The 17,443-nt window shown below is 36.6% G+C and overlaps 1 protein-coding gene across 14 annotated transcripts in view; it reads right to left on the bottom strand.

The window, feature by feature from the left end:
- Positions 1-17,443, bottom strand: part of raskol (Ras GTPase-activating protein raskol) — a 191,084-nt gene that overhangs the window by 25,991 nt on the left and 147,650 nt on the right. The window contains exon 1 of one of the 14 annotated variants that reach the window (XM_065346112.1): positions 14,013-14,160. The exons of 12 other annotated variants lie outside the window; for them this stretch is intronic. In XM_065346112.1, coding sequence (XP_065202184.1) covers positions 14,013-14,034 — 22 coding nt within the window. In that variant the 5' untranslated portion in view covers positions 14,035-14,160. Of the gene's footprint in view, positions 1-8,664; positions 8,708-14,012; positions 14,161-17,443 lie in introns of those variants that run through there. One more of the 14 variants, XM_065346111.1, reaches the window with a different exon arrangement.

Raw genomic sequence — 17,443 nt, 5'->3', positions numbered from 1 at the left:
CGAAAAAACTGTTGAAATGCTGCCAAAATTTCGTAATATTGAAAAATTGCATAAAATGCTGGCAAAATGACTCGTAATTTCTTGAAAAAAGAATTCGAGATTCGAGTAACGTTGATCTTTGCATTGTATTGCTGAGAAAACCAGAATGTTAAATTTTTCAATGACTACCCTACTACGTCTCTTTCTTTGGCTAATTCCTTCAACCCTCTTTTCAAGCCCTCACCCTTAACACTCGGGATCCTTTTTCGTATCTTTTCATAATCACCTTCTTTGGAACCGAAATCTTCTACACTCACCCCTATCTTTTTCCTAGTACTTTATCAAGAAATCAAAATACCGGAACCGAATAAGGTCGACAAAGCGACTCCCGTATGTACCAACGCCCAAGTACTTTCATTTTTTTAAATAGTGCGTCGTCGTCTTAGACGTCGAGATACAGAAACAAGAGAGGGCCGTGACATTTGGCCTGTGCACACATATACAAAGTCGACTCTCTATCTCTACCTCTAGAGTACTCTGGAAACCATGAATAGAAGCTAACGATACAGAAAGACGATTACACGAGCTGGGTATTTATTATACTAGGTTTTAAAATCAGACCAGCCGACTTGTACTACTATACAAACGAAACGCAAATTCTAATGGTATCTCGACGATCACGAATAGTATACTCGAGACACGACAAAACGAACGCCATCGCCATCACCATCCGATCCAGTAAACTGGTTAGCTGAAGACTAAAAGCTGCTGAAATTGTGAAATACAACACCGCCGCCGTCGTCATGTTGAAACGTTCTTCGCTATAAAAACCAACCGTCAATTATTCTATTAGGAAAAAAAGGTGAGAGGACACTTGAAAAACCTATTCTCAATTGGTCGATTATATTTCAAGGCAATTCCTGTCACCGGATCGACTAAAAAATTACACTTTGACGAATTAATTACCCCCCTTCAGGACTAACCGTCCCCTAATTCGGGTTTTCAATTAATTACCCCCGCCATCGCCACAAAGTGAGGTATAGATGATCGTTAATTACTCTGGTCTGTACACATAAACGAATGTACCTATATTAGACGTGATTAATCTCGCGGACATAAGAACAATAGCAAACGACACACGTTCCAGAGACCACAATCGCGCAGCCACCGAATGATAACCGGTTCCAGGACTCATATTAACACACCCAGAATCGCAATGAAAAAAAAGCAGAATCTACTATTAAATGCCGGACGTAGGTACGAAGAGAAGAAAAAAAACGCCGTTTGATTCTTAAAACAACACACGCTGCTCTTTCGTTCAATACGAATTAATTTATTCAGACGATCTCTTTATAACGAGCTTTTTTTTCAAACCCGAACGCGAACGCGCTGAAGGCCGAGCCATTTGTAATTGTAAATAATGAAATGCACGCCCCCCGCGTACTCCTTTAAAGAAACAAAAAAATTATTACTCAATCAATACACACACCATACCCATCTGATTTTCGGGCTTTGTTATTCCATAATTCGTACGCGCTGCTGTGGCTTCGGATACCTCCTCCCCTTCCCCCTAGCTCTCTTCTTTTCACGTACAAGAAGTAGCAATTCATAAGAAAATTTCAATACTATGCCATTTACGCGCCTTTTTCTTCTTTCTTCACCAGTATTTCCTGGTAAAGGGGGAAAAATCGTGACTGAATCTCGCAACTCGCTATGGTGACTCATGATGTGCCCTGCAGTTACGCTGTCGTGTCGATTTCGATTAGAAAAACTAATTATTTCAGGGATACTTACGATTCTTTCTCGATGATTTTTAATCTATCTAACGTCGCTGATCGTCGTAGTATTTGTTTAAGTAACTAATTATAAAGCCATCACTTTTTTCTCGAAAGCTGTATCTACGTGCTTGAAAGTTGAAAGTGATATAATATTTGGTGCAATTCCAGTATGAATCAGATCAAGCCATCGTATGGCCATACTATAGTTGGCTACATGGCTACCTCGCATACTTATTTACGAAATTGATTCAATCTCCAGATTAGATATCACGTGTATTACAACATGTTTAATCGAATTTAAAATATGGCTGACGCTGTCCTTCTTTACGTGTGCATACAAATGTATACTATGTGAGAGTGTTGCGGTTCCTAGAGACCTACACAGTCCAAATATCAACGATGCGAATAGGATTATTTCATCAACAACGGATATCCCTTCCGGCCAAGTCTCATATCTAATCAAATTATACGCACGGCATTTTACTCCGTAACGTATTCATTAGGCTAGTATGTTGGATAAGAAAAAAACAACCAGATAGTAGTAAATACTAGAATTTGGTAGCCAAAACGATAAGGTATTTCCTGCGTAGCATACTACCGGAGATTTCAAGTTAAAAGTAAATGATTATTATCGTGAAGAAGAGATGACGAGTATACGAAAGGGATATTAATTAATTTTCGAAAAGAATAGTAATTTAAGAGTATTGCAGAGATATACGATATGGTGAAAGGACAGGGAGAGGAATGGTAATTGATAATGAATTTTTCAATTTTTCATCGCTAGAGGCAAATTTGAATTACCCTCAAACGAAAAGTTAGTACTCGTAATTCAACTTCAAAACACAAAAAAGCACCATGAAATTTAATCAAAATCGAATCGAATAAAAATCAAGTGATTTCACGTTGCTTCAAAGAGCGGATACTATGGAGGAAAAATTCTAGCCAAGAAATCTCTATTTTCGATGGAATTTCAACCCTTCATCGTCAGGATGAGTTCAACTAAAATGTTTTCAAAATTCGCATGCAGAAAGTTGGACTGAAAAATTAGATTGTAATATTTGAAAACTATCATCAATTTGAGTGATGACTCATATTGGAAATGGAAGATTTCCTCAGAATGATCATGGAATTTTCAGTTTAAAAATAGATACACACACAGAAAATCAAGATGGAATTTTGTCGTGAAATTTTATCTCCTGTAAAAATTTCTAATCCCTTTTCCCTCGATTTCTTCAAACCCCTTAAAAAGAAAGTTTCATAAGTTTTTGACTATTTTTTATTTTTTTTTTAAATTGTCAGTATGACCAAAAATAGACAACACTGTGTTCCAAAATATTTCCCAAGTTTCAGGAATGACATCTTTAGATATTTTGGCATAATTAATGTGAAATATTTGCTAAGAAAAAATTTTCAAAACACAAATTTATCCAAAAATTATTTAATAAACCATTTGCAAATTTTCAACCGCTCAGTAGAACCCTAAAAACTGCTTTGGATTTTGACAACAATAGCATAGATCGAAACAGAATCTCAAATACTTTCATTTGGGACTAAATCACAATTTTTTCGAAAATGTCCCCTCTTTGAAGTTTTATATCTCGCCTCTAGGGACACCTGGGAGGCTACAACTTTTTGTACGTAACTTTCAAAATTCAATCCAATCAATTTGAAGGGTAGAAAATATGATGTAGGTACACAAAATTTCAGCTCATTTCAGACCAATTTGGTCAAATTTTCATTTTTTCCAATTTTTGACACAAATTTCATTTTCAAAAATTCGCCAAAAGAAAATCACTTTGACGTCTGAAATTTTGGTTGGTATGCATTTTTGAATCTTTTATGATTTAGTTTCGTTCGATTCAAAAGCTTTTCTGCCAGTTAGTATACCTCCCTCACATGGGAGTGGGAACGGAAAAATTCCAAAAATCTGAAATTTCACATGAAAGTGAGGGCGAGCTATAACCCAATCAAAATTTCATCGACAAAACTATCCAACCACCATACTATGGTGACCTATATACAAATCGTTTCAATTCGAATTCACCTCCTCTTTGATTATCATCTTATTTCTAGAATAATTTTACGAAAATTCGCTTCACAGAATTTCACTATGATGCTTTCGAGTACACATACTCATATAACACACTCAGAATTTCAACATTCCATCATAACAACGCATCACAATCGGAATCCTTACAAATAGCGCCACTTCCTGCTGTCTTCATTCATTTCCACTACCAAAGACCCACCACACGATAGAAAAACCCGAACACGAACACTGAAATTCGCGGAAAAATCAAAGCGCATCGTTGTTAAAAATATCAACAATGTTAACTTCGACGTTAAAAAATACACCATGTAGATCGTTTTTATTCGATCGTTTCAATGAATCGAACCCTTTTGGATGATATCACGATTACGCGACATTTTCCACGAAATGTTATATAATGAAATAATATATGTATTCGCGTATACGTCACCTCAGCGTACATAAAAGCCAACATAGCGACTGAATAAATAGCTAGATGTACCAGTACCAATATATTCTGACATACATTAAACGATTCGATCATTTTCTCAACATACCTGGAACAGATAGAAAAAATCAAGAAAAAAATTAATCTCGATACAAACAAAAATAAATCACAATAATATTATACTGAACTACCATAACATACAAATAATTATGTAAATTGCGTTCAATTTAATTCGTATTTTTTTCCGCAGAGCTTTTGGCCTAATCCTCAGATTATTTGTTTACAAAACCCGCATAATAAACACCATCAACAAAATATCAATGTAGTATGAGAATCTCACAGTCACCAGTCATCAATCCCATCCCAGACACTCATTATGTCATACGGGCTGTCCAATTTTCGCTCTCTTCTGCTTCCATAACATCGAACAATATTGACATGTGACAAATTTCTAGGCCACGTTACACCTTTAAAAACTGCAGCATGTTATTATGTACTACAGACGAATCGGGGCAACCACACCCACACAGTATCGCAAAATACCAACAATAATATACTTTCCCGTTCGATGAAGAGTGAGAAAAAAATGGCACATTTTTTTAGAAAACCAAACAACACAATAAATAATCACCTTCAGCTCGGGTTACCTCGCACGTTGCTGCAGTTGTACACAAAACCGTGCACACTTCACCTTAAAATCAGGCCGCTCTTGACACTAGGTATCTCTACCTATACTCAACCTATGTACAAGCTCTGTACTTTACCTATACCTATACGCACGCTAAATTTGCTTTGTCTTCGTTTACCTTACGAGCCCTTGCATCGCGAGCCGACGACTAAGCATAGAACTGCGACCATTTACGTAACCTAACAGCAAACCGGTTACTAAACGCAGAATAAATCACATTAAATTGATTGGGCACATTGTTGAGCTGCCGGTTTTAATAACATTATACATTTTTATATACTGGGACTGGGCCACTGCCTTGCCATCGACTCGTGGTACGTACAATGTGTACATTCGTATATTAAATTATAGGTTCCTTTATTCGAATGTAAACACAACGTTACACACAACCGATTTTCGATACTTATCGAACAGAAAAGACTCAGCTACATAAGTATGTAACAAGTAGAGGTAGATCCATACAAGGTATACCTAAGGTCCTAAGCACTCTAACACAACTTGACCCTCTTCAAGTCGAAAATCCCATTCACTAATAAGAACCTTTGCTTCGTACATACGAGTAGGTATTTCTAGACATATCTCAAAATACAAAAGGGGAGGTTCGTGCCCAAACCATATCCGCAATCTGGACAAAAACAAAGTAAACGTCACCCGAGACAGACTTAAATATACCTATGTAACGATTAACTTCCGCTTCAGCAGCGATTCAAGCTCGTAGTCGTGGAAATTTAACACATCGCTCTATTTCACCCTTCTCGAAACAACCAGTTCAACGTGACATTTCGTCGTTCTCTTTTTCCACCTTGGGAGGTTCAAGTTACGCAAAATCTAACACACGTAGCACTCGTATTCACGACTGCGGTGTTATCACGACACCTCTATTTGTACTCGGTAATTAGTAATAGGTTAATAATCTGGACCGAGATATTGTGTACTCCAAGTACTAGGTACACACGTAGCAAAAATTTTAATTGTATAAAAATACTCGAGTCTCAATAAAAACCAGCCAACTGAAGGAAAACGACAACAAACTATAGGTATACGGCTCATTTTACGACATCCAGCGTTCCTTTGTCAATTAACCATTTAATTGAGGTTATTCTGCATGTATGCTTGCAGTATTCTATGTATTGGTGGACAAGAATCACTGATGTCGAGTGTGTAGTGCGTGCGAGAGAACGAGAGACGGCAGCAAACGCGGTAATCATCAAATGACGAGATATTTGTACCACGTGGTATCCAAGTTTACCCAGTTATAGAATCGTAATCGTGTCATTTTACTTTCAATACAGAAACTGAAAATAAATATTTATTAATCATGTTAATCAACCATCGTTCTCCCTCCCTAATTCCTCTAGTAGGTACATTAGTTTTTGAGGTAATCGATTTCTCTAAAATCATCTCAAGATTTTGACACCCCCCCCCCTCTTATTGCATATTAATACACACTCAATTTTTTCAACAAAAAAAACTCGAAAACTGACCAAAAAACACGAAAAAATAACTAAAAATTAACCAAAGGTGACAAAATGTGAGCGAATAGAAAAAAATTACAAAAAACCGGAACATTAAAAATTGGCAAGCTTTGTTATCAATTTAAAAAAAATTGAACCGGACTTTTTGGCAATTTTTGGCGTCAAAGTGAGAATTTTTGCATTTGCAATTTCTGGTAAAAAATTTTATTTTTAGCAAAAAACGAGACTATGACAATCTTGAGAAATGGAAGGACTTTTGAACAGTTTTTGGAAAAAAAAGCGCGACTTTTGAACAATTTTTAGAACTTGTTACAAAAAACGACAATTTTTAGTAATTTTGGTAAAAAACGAAGATTTTTTTGTCAATTTTTGAAAATATGAGAACTTTTTTGACAAAAATGAGACTTTTTGGAATTTGTTTGCAAAAAATGTTAATTTTTTGCAATTTTGCGTACGAGAACTTCTGTCCATTTTCAAATGAAATAAAAATATTGTTGTCGATAAAGCGGGACTTCTTTGCAACTTTTTAGTAAAAATAAGAGATTTTTTTTGTTTATTTTTGGTAAATGGACTACAACACAATATTTTTGAGTACTTCTTCAAAAAAAAATTGAGGTGTTTTCGCAATATTGCTAAAAACAACACTGACAATTCTGCCGAATAAAATGACTCACTTTTGGCATCTTTAAAATTAGCAGCACCTATTCAAAATCACAACTAAATCATCCGCTGCAGGGTCGTAAAGGAGGCAAAAAATCAATACAATTTTCACACGTCGAAATAACAACACTCATATAACGACCATTGCACCGCTACTTAAATATTTCCACATCGATACGTCTAGCGCGAGAATTATTACTTCAATTTTCATCAACCCCAGCAAATCGTAAATATCCCCAGAACACAAATCCACTTTGCTTGCTTTTCGCCTTACCCATCTCGAATGCAATTTACCGAGTACCTCTACTTGTAAGACCATTAGGCCATTAAAAACCTTAGCGAAAATCGCTTCACATCGGTAGGAAAAGGGGTAAGGGATAGGGGACAGAGATCCCTTTCGTCGAGTTTGAAAATGCCCGTGTAATGTCTCCTCGTCCTCATCTCGTAACGAGCGCACGACTTCTGCAGGATGCATTTCTGAATAGAATACCCAATTAAATAAAAGGCAGGGGTTCTCTTCGTCGTCGTCGTCGTCGTCATCGTTGTTGTGGTTGTATATAAGGTAATAAAACATAGGGCATGACACGCACGTCTCTTCGTCTTCTGCCCCTACGGCTCCATTCATCCTTCAAGATGAAGACGAGCAGCCTATGACTCATGCTCGTAAGTCGCATCGCATCGCATCGTTTCTTCCGTGAGCCGGGAGTTTCTCCTCGTACACTCGTATATACAAGCGCCAAGTTTTATTGCTTTAAGAAAATCCAAAGGGATTCTTTTCGCTAGCCCTCCACCTTACTAGATTCGAAGATGAAATTAAAAAAATTACCAACAATACGACCCTTGCCATAGATATTGGCGGCGAAATTTCTCTGTACTGTATTTCGTGACTACACGGTACACAGAGTGATTCACCATGCACCAAAGAGAAATACCGAGAGGTCTTTGTTTGGTAAACACATAATATACCTTTGGATGAAATTTCCATATACCTACAAAGTGGTTTTTTTTTTCAACCCGTACAATTCTCAGGGATAAGGTTGCATTCCAACGAAGCCAGGTATATCTACCTGGATTAAGTATACTTTCCCGATTTTTTACCCTCTTCGATCTACCTGTAGACCTGCTCGAGCCTTTGTTATGAGACCGTCCAAGGTAGTACAATTATCGTTTACATTGTCCACTCCACACCGCACCAAAGCGTAACCTGGTCCGAGGTTCGGCTTCGCAGGTGTTTCATTCTGTATCTTTACTCTCTACCTCTGTCGATGTAGATCCTCAACCAACAACACTACCATGCCCAGATTACGAGCCGTTTTATTTGAACCTGTTCCCGCGCGTATATCAACTTCTTACATCAGCTGCAGCACCATCAACTTCGGCCATCGGATTGTTCGAGCTAATCGTTCAGATCCCTGATGAACAACACCTTTAAATACTAGTCCATAATACAGGAAATATCTCAAGCATATTTTGCGGTTCGAGTCGAGTTCGAGCATCGACGCCGGTGTGCTTTGTTAACGGTACAGCGGCGTAAATTTTGGCACAGGTGGATACCTGGATACAAGAAAGATGCGCGTTTATATATGCAAATCACCAAGAATACCAACCAGTTTCTTCTTCGTCATTGACATTCATTCTCGTAAATATGTATTCGATCGCCGATACACATTTGATAAAAACGCGCCAACAATAAATATTTTTTACCTACAATCGCGAACACAAATAAACGTAGCTTAGGTACAATGTACATCCACCAACCGACCGACTGTACTTGTCACCATCGAAAGTAACAAATCGTCCTGATGTCACGTTCGATGACGTATTTCCGCTCGTCGTCGACGACGACAACCACGACGAGCTACTTTGATAACAGCAAAGCGATGAAAAAAAATTTATTAAAAAACCTGGTTTCAGGTTACTTGGTTGATGCATATACGAGTATGTATACCGTGCTCTGTTATATTTAACACGCGTGTGTAGAGGTTCTTAATAAAGTGCCACGAGCTAACGGATTCCCATTTGGGCGAGAGAATAATTAATTTGCGACCATTAGCGTTTTTCTTCCTGCTTCGACAAGGCAGGTGGTGTGGATAAGTCGTAAAATGGCTACCAATCGATTGTATCGCGTCGTAAATTACCAGAACTGTTCTTTTTTCCGATAAGGAAATTTCACAACAGTGTTTCAACACTCGACAGTGGAAAGGTTCGGGTTTTAGTAGATTAATTTAAAAAAAAAAAATAGATCTTTGGTTTGGAATCTACCAAAGAAAAGATTTAGCTTTGGCATTTGAGGGCATCTGAAGGATTTCCTGGCAAGGTTCTGGATCCCTACTCGATTATCGAGTTAATTTCCAACATTCTCGTGCAAACAGCAACCAGAAACTCAATCCAGAAATGAATCAAGGACTGCACCACAGAATTCTTTCTGTAACATTTTTTAAACTTCACAATCAGAGACACCCTTGGTGACTTCTGAAGTTCTGATGGATCCAAATCACAAACCCCAGACGAATCCCAGTCGAGTTCATAACCTCTCATGACTTCTCATCGCTTTCTTAGACTCATTCAGCTACTACTTCTTCCGGTGTCCTTCTCAGAGAGACGTAATATTCTAGAATTTCTGGTAGATTCGAATCGTGAACTGGTTGAGACCTGAGAGTTCATTCATCTCAAATTACAAAGGGACTCAAGTCAAAATATAATCCCTCTGTTCACTGTTCAGCGACACGTTTTGCAACTTCTGACAAATTTGTATCACGAATCTTCAATCAGGAAGTGACTTAAGTTAAAATTTGATAGCATCTAGCGTCTCATCAATTCTTCTGTCTCATTGAGCTTCTACCTTTTCTGGTTCACTCATCAGCTGAATAAGCTGAAATTTTCACCTTTGATCAATGATTTGAAACATTCTGCTACATTCCAAATCTTCTTCAAAATTTCATCTTTCTACAGCATCAATATATACTCCCACTATGCCTTGATACATTCCCATTATACCTAAAACAACCCTTAACACCAACCAATGCTATGCTCACCTTCCAGATCTCCTCACAACACGTAACCAGGCCATCTTTTCTCATCTCGTGTTTCTCACAATACCTGAAAAACTATGCAACCAAGCTCGACCGGAGCCGGAATCACATACCGCAGCAGTACAGTGCACGCAATTAATAATGGATTTCGTGACGTAGATAAATAATGGCAATATATTGTAATAGATATATTACATAGTTCACCTCGTCCGTCTATGTAATAACAAATAACGTACAAAATCACAACAACCACTATGTCTATTGAGCAAAGAAGAAAAAAAATGAGATAAAATAATCCCAGAGTCAATACAGAAAAAATTCGTGTACTCGTTCGATACACCTCAGGTCCACTGTGTATACTTTGAGAATGATTAATTTTACATTGTATTCGGATACCAGTGTCCATGTATAGGTAAAAGGTATACATACATACATTTACTACATGCGTTTACAATGACAGCCATAATGTATACACAAGCTGAATAGGTACACTATAGTATTTCAACCTTTCTTCTTTTTCGTTATACTACTCGTATAAATTGCATCGTATATCGTCGTCGTCGTCGTCGTCGTCGTTGACCATCCACATCGAAATTCATTCATTTAAAAAAAATTGCATGATTTTAGATATTCTTACCCTCGCTCAATCTATTCAATACGCTTTTGTAGTCAATACTTCAGATTGTTTATTATCCAATCACTAAGAACAGAAAAAAAATCTCCAAATCTGTAAAATCAAATTTCTCAACCTTTTCAAAAATGTTTATACTTTCAATTTTTCATTTTGAAGACCCCCGTCCCCCTCTCTTTCACGGCATCTCAAAAAACAGTATTTCTGCTGGGCAAAGATGAATTTTGTCAAACGGATCCAGACTTTGACTTATTTTAATCAATTACATTTTTTCGGGCAATTTCTCGACTTTTGATGGTTTTTGAGAAAATTTTTCGGCGATTGTATAAATTAATTAGTATAGACTCCCTATCAGTACTTTCCCCAAATTTTTTCGTTTTTGAAAAAAAAATCAAAAAACCTTTCCACAAGTTTTTTCAATAACATGTATTTTTGAAAAATTCACCAAGCAAAATCGACACAATCCAAAAAATTGTTAAATTTTCAAATTGAAAATTTTTTTCATAATTTATATTGTTTGAAAATCACACTCATATTCGTTTCTACTGCAGCCACATCTTCGGAAACTCTGCCCACCTTTTTGTTGCTAAAAAACACTCGCACGATTCACGAAATTCCCTCATCGAAGTATTCAAACCTCTACGCACATGACAAAACAAAACCTAGAATTACGTGACACAAGATACTCGTATTTTCCGCACAAGGAATGCGAAAAATACAACGAAATAAAAATATAATAAACTATGTAGTATAACAAAACAGTGCGAAGAAACTCTCTAGTAATTCCCCAACACCGATCATGTTCGTAATAATAACAATTTATCGTGTGGAAGTTCACCAAACACCTGAAGTTATTGACTTTTTATATTTCATACACTCTCATCTATAATCAATCATCCATCATTAAATAAACGCAAATTTTGAAACCCTAAAAAAAATTTCCTCTTAACCTGTAGTTATTCTTTTTTCAATGACTCCTCCCTAGAGAAAAAAAACGCATCTTTTAACCCTCGGAAGGAACAGAATATTCGTTTCTTTTTTTTGTCACTCAACGACCCTTACAGTTTGAAAAATTCGCCAACTCTAATGCATTTTCTATTTTCGATTTGAGAAAAAATCTAATGGCTTCTTTATGTCACCGCCATCTGTCATTCATTAACCATTTTCCCCATCTGTAAAAAATTTTCACGCTCGGTTTAACTCGTCCACAAAGCATTGCCTGCTTCGTAATCATCTTCTTTATTCGTTCACCTCTCGCAGATATACCTCTTGTTATTCGAATTCTTCCTATATAAAACTTTTTTTTATGCCGGATACGAACGTTTGCGGCGAAGAAGATCTCGGCTAAATTATCCTCGTGTTAAGTCTTTTACAGCACAATGGGCACTTTACCAGACAATTTACCCTTCTCGCGAGTAGATAAATCTACCTTCAACCCCGATTATAATCCTCGTAATAGCCATTAACCGCCATAAAAATCGTGGTCAACGGTTCGCCTGAAATATTACCATACCGGGTTGAAATTAGGGCTACCTTATCAATTAAAAAGATTATGTAAACCCGAGTAAAATGCTCGAGCCTCGGAGCATTCATCAAAATACACCGCACCGGCTCCACTACTTGTATACTTTTTACTTACACTCGTCGTACAGTCAGTCAATCGACTAAATAAACCTTCCGCACGTCGACAGCTGTGCCGACAAAATCATATTTTCTAAAAAGGGGTAGGTAGGTAGTAGGTACTTAAAAGGTGGGCTATTGTCGACTCCACCGTCAACGACCCCCTTCCAAGACAAACATAAGCCAACGTGCACGGTACGAGTTGCAAATACATATGTACCTATTCGAGGAAAAAATCTATGGGTTTACTTAGCTAGACCAAAACAACCAATATGCAGCTGAACTGGAATTCGAATTTTTGTTCTGAACCAAAATTAATTCCATAAATCGAGGCCATCTGGTCCAAAAGGGTACAAAATTTTGTCAACCGAGTGCTTTTTAATGAGCCATTATTCTCTCTCACTGTGTAAGTATAAAGAGAGAAAGATCCCTCACCTTTTATCTTTAATATACTCAACTCTCCAATGCCACCGGTAACCGTACCTCAATATTTGGTGCTTTCACCGGTTAAAACCATACTGTCCATGACATGCGTCCCATACCATATGAACGTACTTATAAATATAAATACATATACCTACGTATACAAAACGTATGGCGAAAGCAGGAAACTACAAAAAATACCGTAATTAAGATCGTAAAATGAAAAAAGAATTGTAAACAATACGGTTTCGCTTTTTTTTAATGGTTTCCTTACGAGCCTTCCAGGGCATTGGTGAATGGTGTTTTAATTATGGTACGAGTCCAAGGGTAGATAAAGCGCAGCAGGGGAGGAAGATTTTAAGTTTTTGAGGATTTTTTTAAAAATGTGTTTTTTCAAGTTAATGACCAAGTCTTACAAAAAAAAGAATTCTACTTCGATTAATAGCCATTTTAGAAAACGAAAGACATTTTTCGAATAATCCTTACCTTATTTCAAAATTATTATCAGAATAAATTAGGATCAACCTCGCCCACCACTACCACCGTTGATAATCCCTAAAAACAAAGACCCGACAACTCCAGAAAAAATTTATCAACTGCAAAACATGTCCTTGAAATATTCAAAAAATTTGAAAAAAAAACTTATTTTGAGGGCTCCTGCTCAAATTTTTTGTACCTAAAAAACAAAGTTAATTTATTTTTCAATTCGTTAATCTCAATCTAATAACGAATTTAGGATTGAAATTCCATTTTTTGCCAATTCAGCCATTATTTGTTATTAGACTGATTTTCAAGATTTTTTTTTCAAAAAAACCAAGTAGATCAAAAAATTCTAAATTAGACCAAAAATAAATTTTTTGAGAAAAATGCACTAAAATCACAATTTTTTGTTTTCACATCTTGAAAATGTTTTCAAATCTCAAAACAAATTGTTTGTAAATTTAAAACAAGGGAGGAGGAGGGATGCGTATACCTCAAGATACGAAAAATTTGAAAAAAGAGAAAGCAAAAAGTCAATAACTTTGCAAGCATTACGAACCTCATTCTGTAGAAAATTTTCCAACCCTCGAGAATTCAGATAACATCACATCTCACCTATGACATCAGGAATCTCTTCAACTGTCAGGTCATAAGACCGTAAAACCCATCATTCAATTCACCTTTTTGACTAAGAAATCGCAATACTAAACCTTCTAAACCAGTTCCTTATCGCAATATGAACCCAAGTACCGGGTACTCAATGACTTACCAGCATCCATGTAATTATTCATCTTCTCCACTCGTTCGCAGTCTTCGACTCATATATACCTACACAGACACAGATCTACGCAATGAAACCCGACACTAACACCCAATAATTAATGAATGCACTTATGGATCACTGAAACCATCGATATACGAGTCGAAGTCCATCATTAGCGAGTACACAACATGTCATCTCATTGGTCGCGAAAGAGGAAAGACACGTTCACCAAACCGACCATCGTCAACGTACAATGCGGCGAAATATTAAAATTGAAAAAAATCCGCGTACATGACGCTTTTCCTTACACACCTCCCACCATGGTCGTCGATGGAAACAAATGGATTAACCTACTTTAGGCCTCGACACATCCATATTTTCGCGCCTCTTTAACGGTACGTACGCACAATACGCGCGTTGTCATCGTCATGTCGCTCCAAGTCGAATTAGCGACAAAAAAATACCATACCAAGGCTCAATCTAGAGTCCAGGTACATATACCGAGTGCTGAAAAAGACACGTCTCTCAGATCATCAGATGTCTCAAAATTACCAATACTACCTCTCCAGATGCACAATGCACATGTAGGCACACGTAACAGGCAACAGCAGGCGAAAGCTGGACGTTGTCAACGGCAATGAGGAGAAAATTAACAGATTGTGAAATACCCGAGCACTCGTATACATATGTGTTTTTTTTCAATCGAGATAATTTTATCTTATATTTTCATTAGCGTTGCTTTTAAACACGTTTTCAATATATTTAAAAATCGCATTCGTCAGTCGACCAAAACACGTATATGTACATACATATGTACGTACCTACATAAGTAGGTACACGAGAATCTCGTATAGGTACTTTGATGTCGTCTTTCAACTCGCCTGCTTCTTGGCTCGTGATTCTGGATTACAGCGGAATTTGCAATCGCAACGTCTTCTACGAAGTTCATTGATAAGATGATAGCAAGCTCACCAAGCCTCCATCATACGAGTAGGTCATTAAATACGACCACTTCTCTACATCTCCCTATCTAACTCGAGTATCGTCGACTGAGACTGACAATGAGAGGCAGTCGTTTATGCTTTCCTGATACACTATCGATGTGATTCATCATTGACATAGGTAATGGCGAAACCAGATTCAGCATACGTTGTAAGATCATTTATTTAATTTTGAAAATTATTATACAAAATCAAAAAACAACGGAAATTTTGTCATCGATTATGAAAAAATTCGTAGAAATTCGCTATCGAAACTGCCATAATATAAAACGTATTTTTAAAATCGAAAAATATAAAAAAAATTGAACGAATTTCCAAACGTTTGATTCAATTATCAAAAATGTTATCACTGATTGAACAGGAATATGACGATAGGAAGAGGAGGGGTGGTAGCGATTTGCATTGTTCTTCTATTTTCCTCTTGTAAAAAATCTCCCCACTTTTTTCAAGATCTTCATACCAACCCCGAATATGACTAAACAGCACTTTATTTTTTTAGTCAAAAAAGTCTTGAAACGAAACGATTTATGTATTATAGTTCTTTGAAATATTTCAAAAATTGGATACATAAATCTGGAACACCGAGAAAAGGGGAAAATTATTGAAGGTAAAAAATCGGGTACTACCTATCATATTTTCAGAGAATTTAAATGAATTTGAACTGAATTTTCAGAACTTTCATTCGGATTTCGAGTGTACGTAAATCATATTTTGTTTTTTAAATAAAAAATCTACATGTTAATTCCATTAAAAACACATAATATTTTAATATCTAAGAGAATTTTCATTCATAATGTATTCAAAATGATAACCTTTCGTTTCTAAGAAATCTGTGAAATTTCCTGTATTTTGTTTAAAAATAGAACAGATCGAGAGAATCAAATTATAAACCAAAAAAAAGACGAAAAAGGAACAGGCTCGCATAACTGCATCTACCTACTCGTGTTGTCCACAAAGTGACCATCCAATAACTTCAAAAATGTATCAAAATTACCCTTTACGAAGCTCAGGAATCCAACATATCAATATTTACTTTCATCATGAAATTAATGACCATTGACCAATGCTCCGAGAAAATCTCGGCTAAAACTAAAAATGCACCTAGAAGCGGTACATTTCAATCACGATTGCTCCTACGAGATTAGTCGACCACAGATAAGCTTTTTTTTCGAGCTAACATCCAAGCTGACGGAAACAGTATAGCATAGCATACATTATCGACACTTTAAATAGGACATGTACTCGTACAGATAGTACTATTCGATACTCCCCCATTAGATAACGAGTAATTATTATCACTACTACGCGTTTCATTTCGTCGGCTCAGTTCCATCATCAATCGCATACGAATAATTAAGCTCGTAAACCAGTCTATTCTCCGTAAATTTTTTGTTCACAGGCCCCAGTATACGCTTCGATATCCAAAAATACACTTCAACTAATCCTATATTCGTAGTCGTATAGCTAACAATAACACCCTTTGGCGAAGCTTTACGCTTTTCAGTAGTAGGTATATATTACACCACTTGAAAAATTTTCAACGCTATTCCTCGCACATATATTAATCCTTATTTACACGTTAGTCTCCTGCAGCGAGGATTACTTCCCTGTTTTGGAGCAGAGTTTGAAAAAAAAATCTCCCTATCATCATAGGTGATATATTATTTAACCGAATCTTACGCTAGCGTTTTCATTTCGAGAGCAATATAGAGCGAGAGAGAAACCATAACACTCGAGTCGTTGAATTAATTACCATTTCACTTTTCTTCTACTCGCATAATTCGCTTTTTAAAAAAATTTTCCGCGGTGACTTTTACTTTTCGAATTTCTCTCATTAATAAAGACCACGACGACCAAGTTGACAGAAAAACGTGCCAAAGTCTGTAACATTTGAAATATTCGTAAACATACTTGCACAAAATGAAGATCGCAGATAAATCGCCTGCATCGAGTTCCAGATTCCAAGATCCAGTTTTCAACTTGGGATACTTCTTTTCAAAATGTCACATCGGCCGAATACACAACTATAGATGTAAATTAACGCACTGATCGCGTATTTGACGACAATTAAGAATAAAATTTCTACGTCTACGACGACGAGCTGTTAATTTAAGACTATTAACTCGGCTCTTAGGTTAGATTGGACATGGACGCTTTTCAATGAGATCTCCAAATTATATTAAACGATGGTTGTTTTCCAACGACGATGACTTGGTCGTCGACGCGAAATTGTCAGTTCAAGTGGAATTAGAAAGAATCATCTTAGTCATCGGCGTCTCATCTATTAAGAATTACCCGTGTTTAGAAACTATAACAAATAGGTCCATGCCAAAGACTTTTCAAAAAAAAAAAAAACAAACTTTCAATCTTTGAACTTGGATTGCCTCGCAATACATATACATACAAAGGTTCTTCTATTTTCATGGTCCTCCTCCC

The sequence above is a fragment of the Planococcus citri genome, chromosome 1, assembly GCF_950023065.1.
Source record: "Planococcus citri chromosome 1, ihPlaCitr1.1, whole genome shotgun sequence".
Taxonomy (NCBI): Eukaryota; Metazoa; Arthropoda; class Insecta; order Hemiptera; family Pseudococcidae; genus Planococcus; species Planococcus citri.
This window is presented reverse-complemented; position numbering and strand designations above follow the sequence as displayed.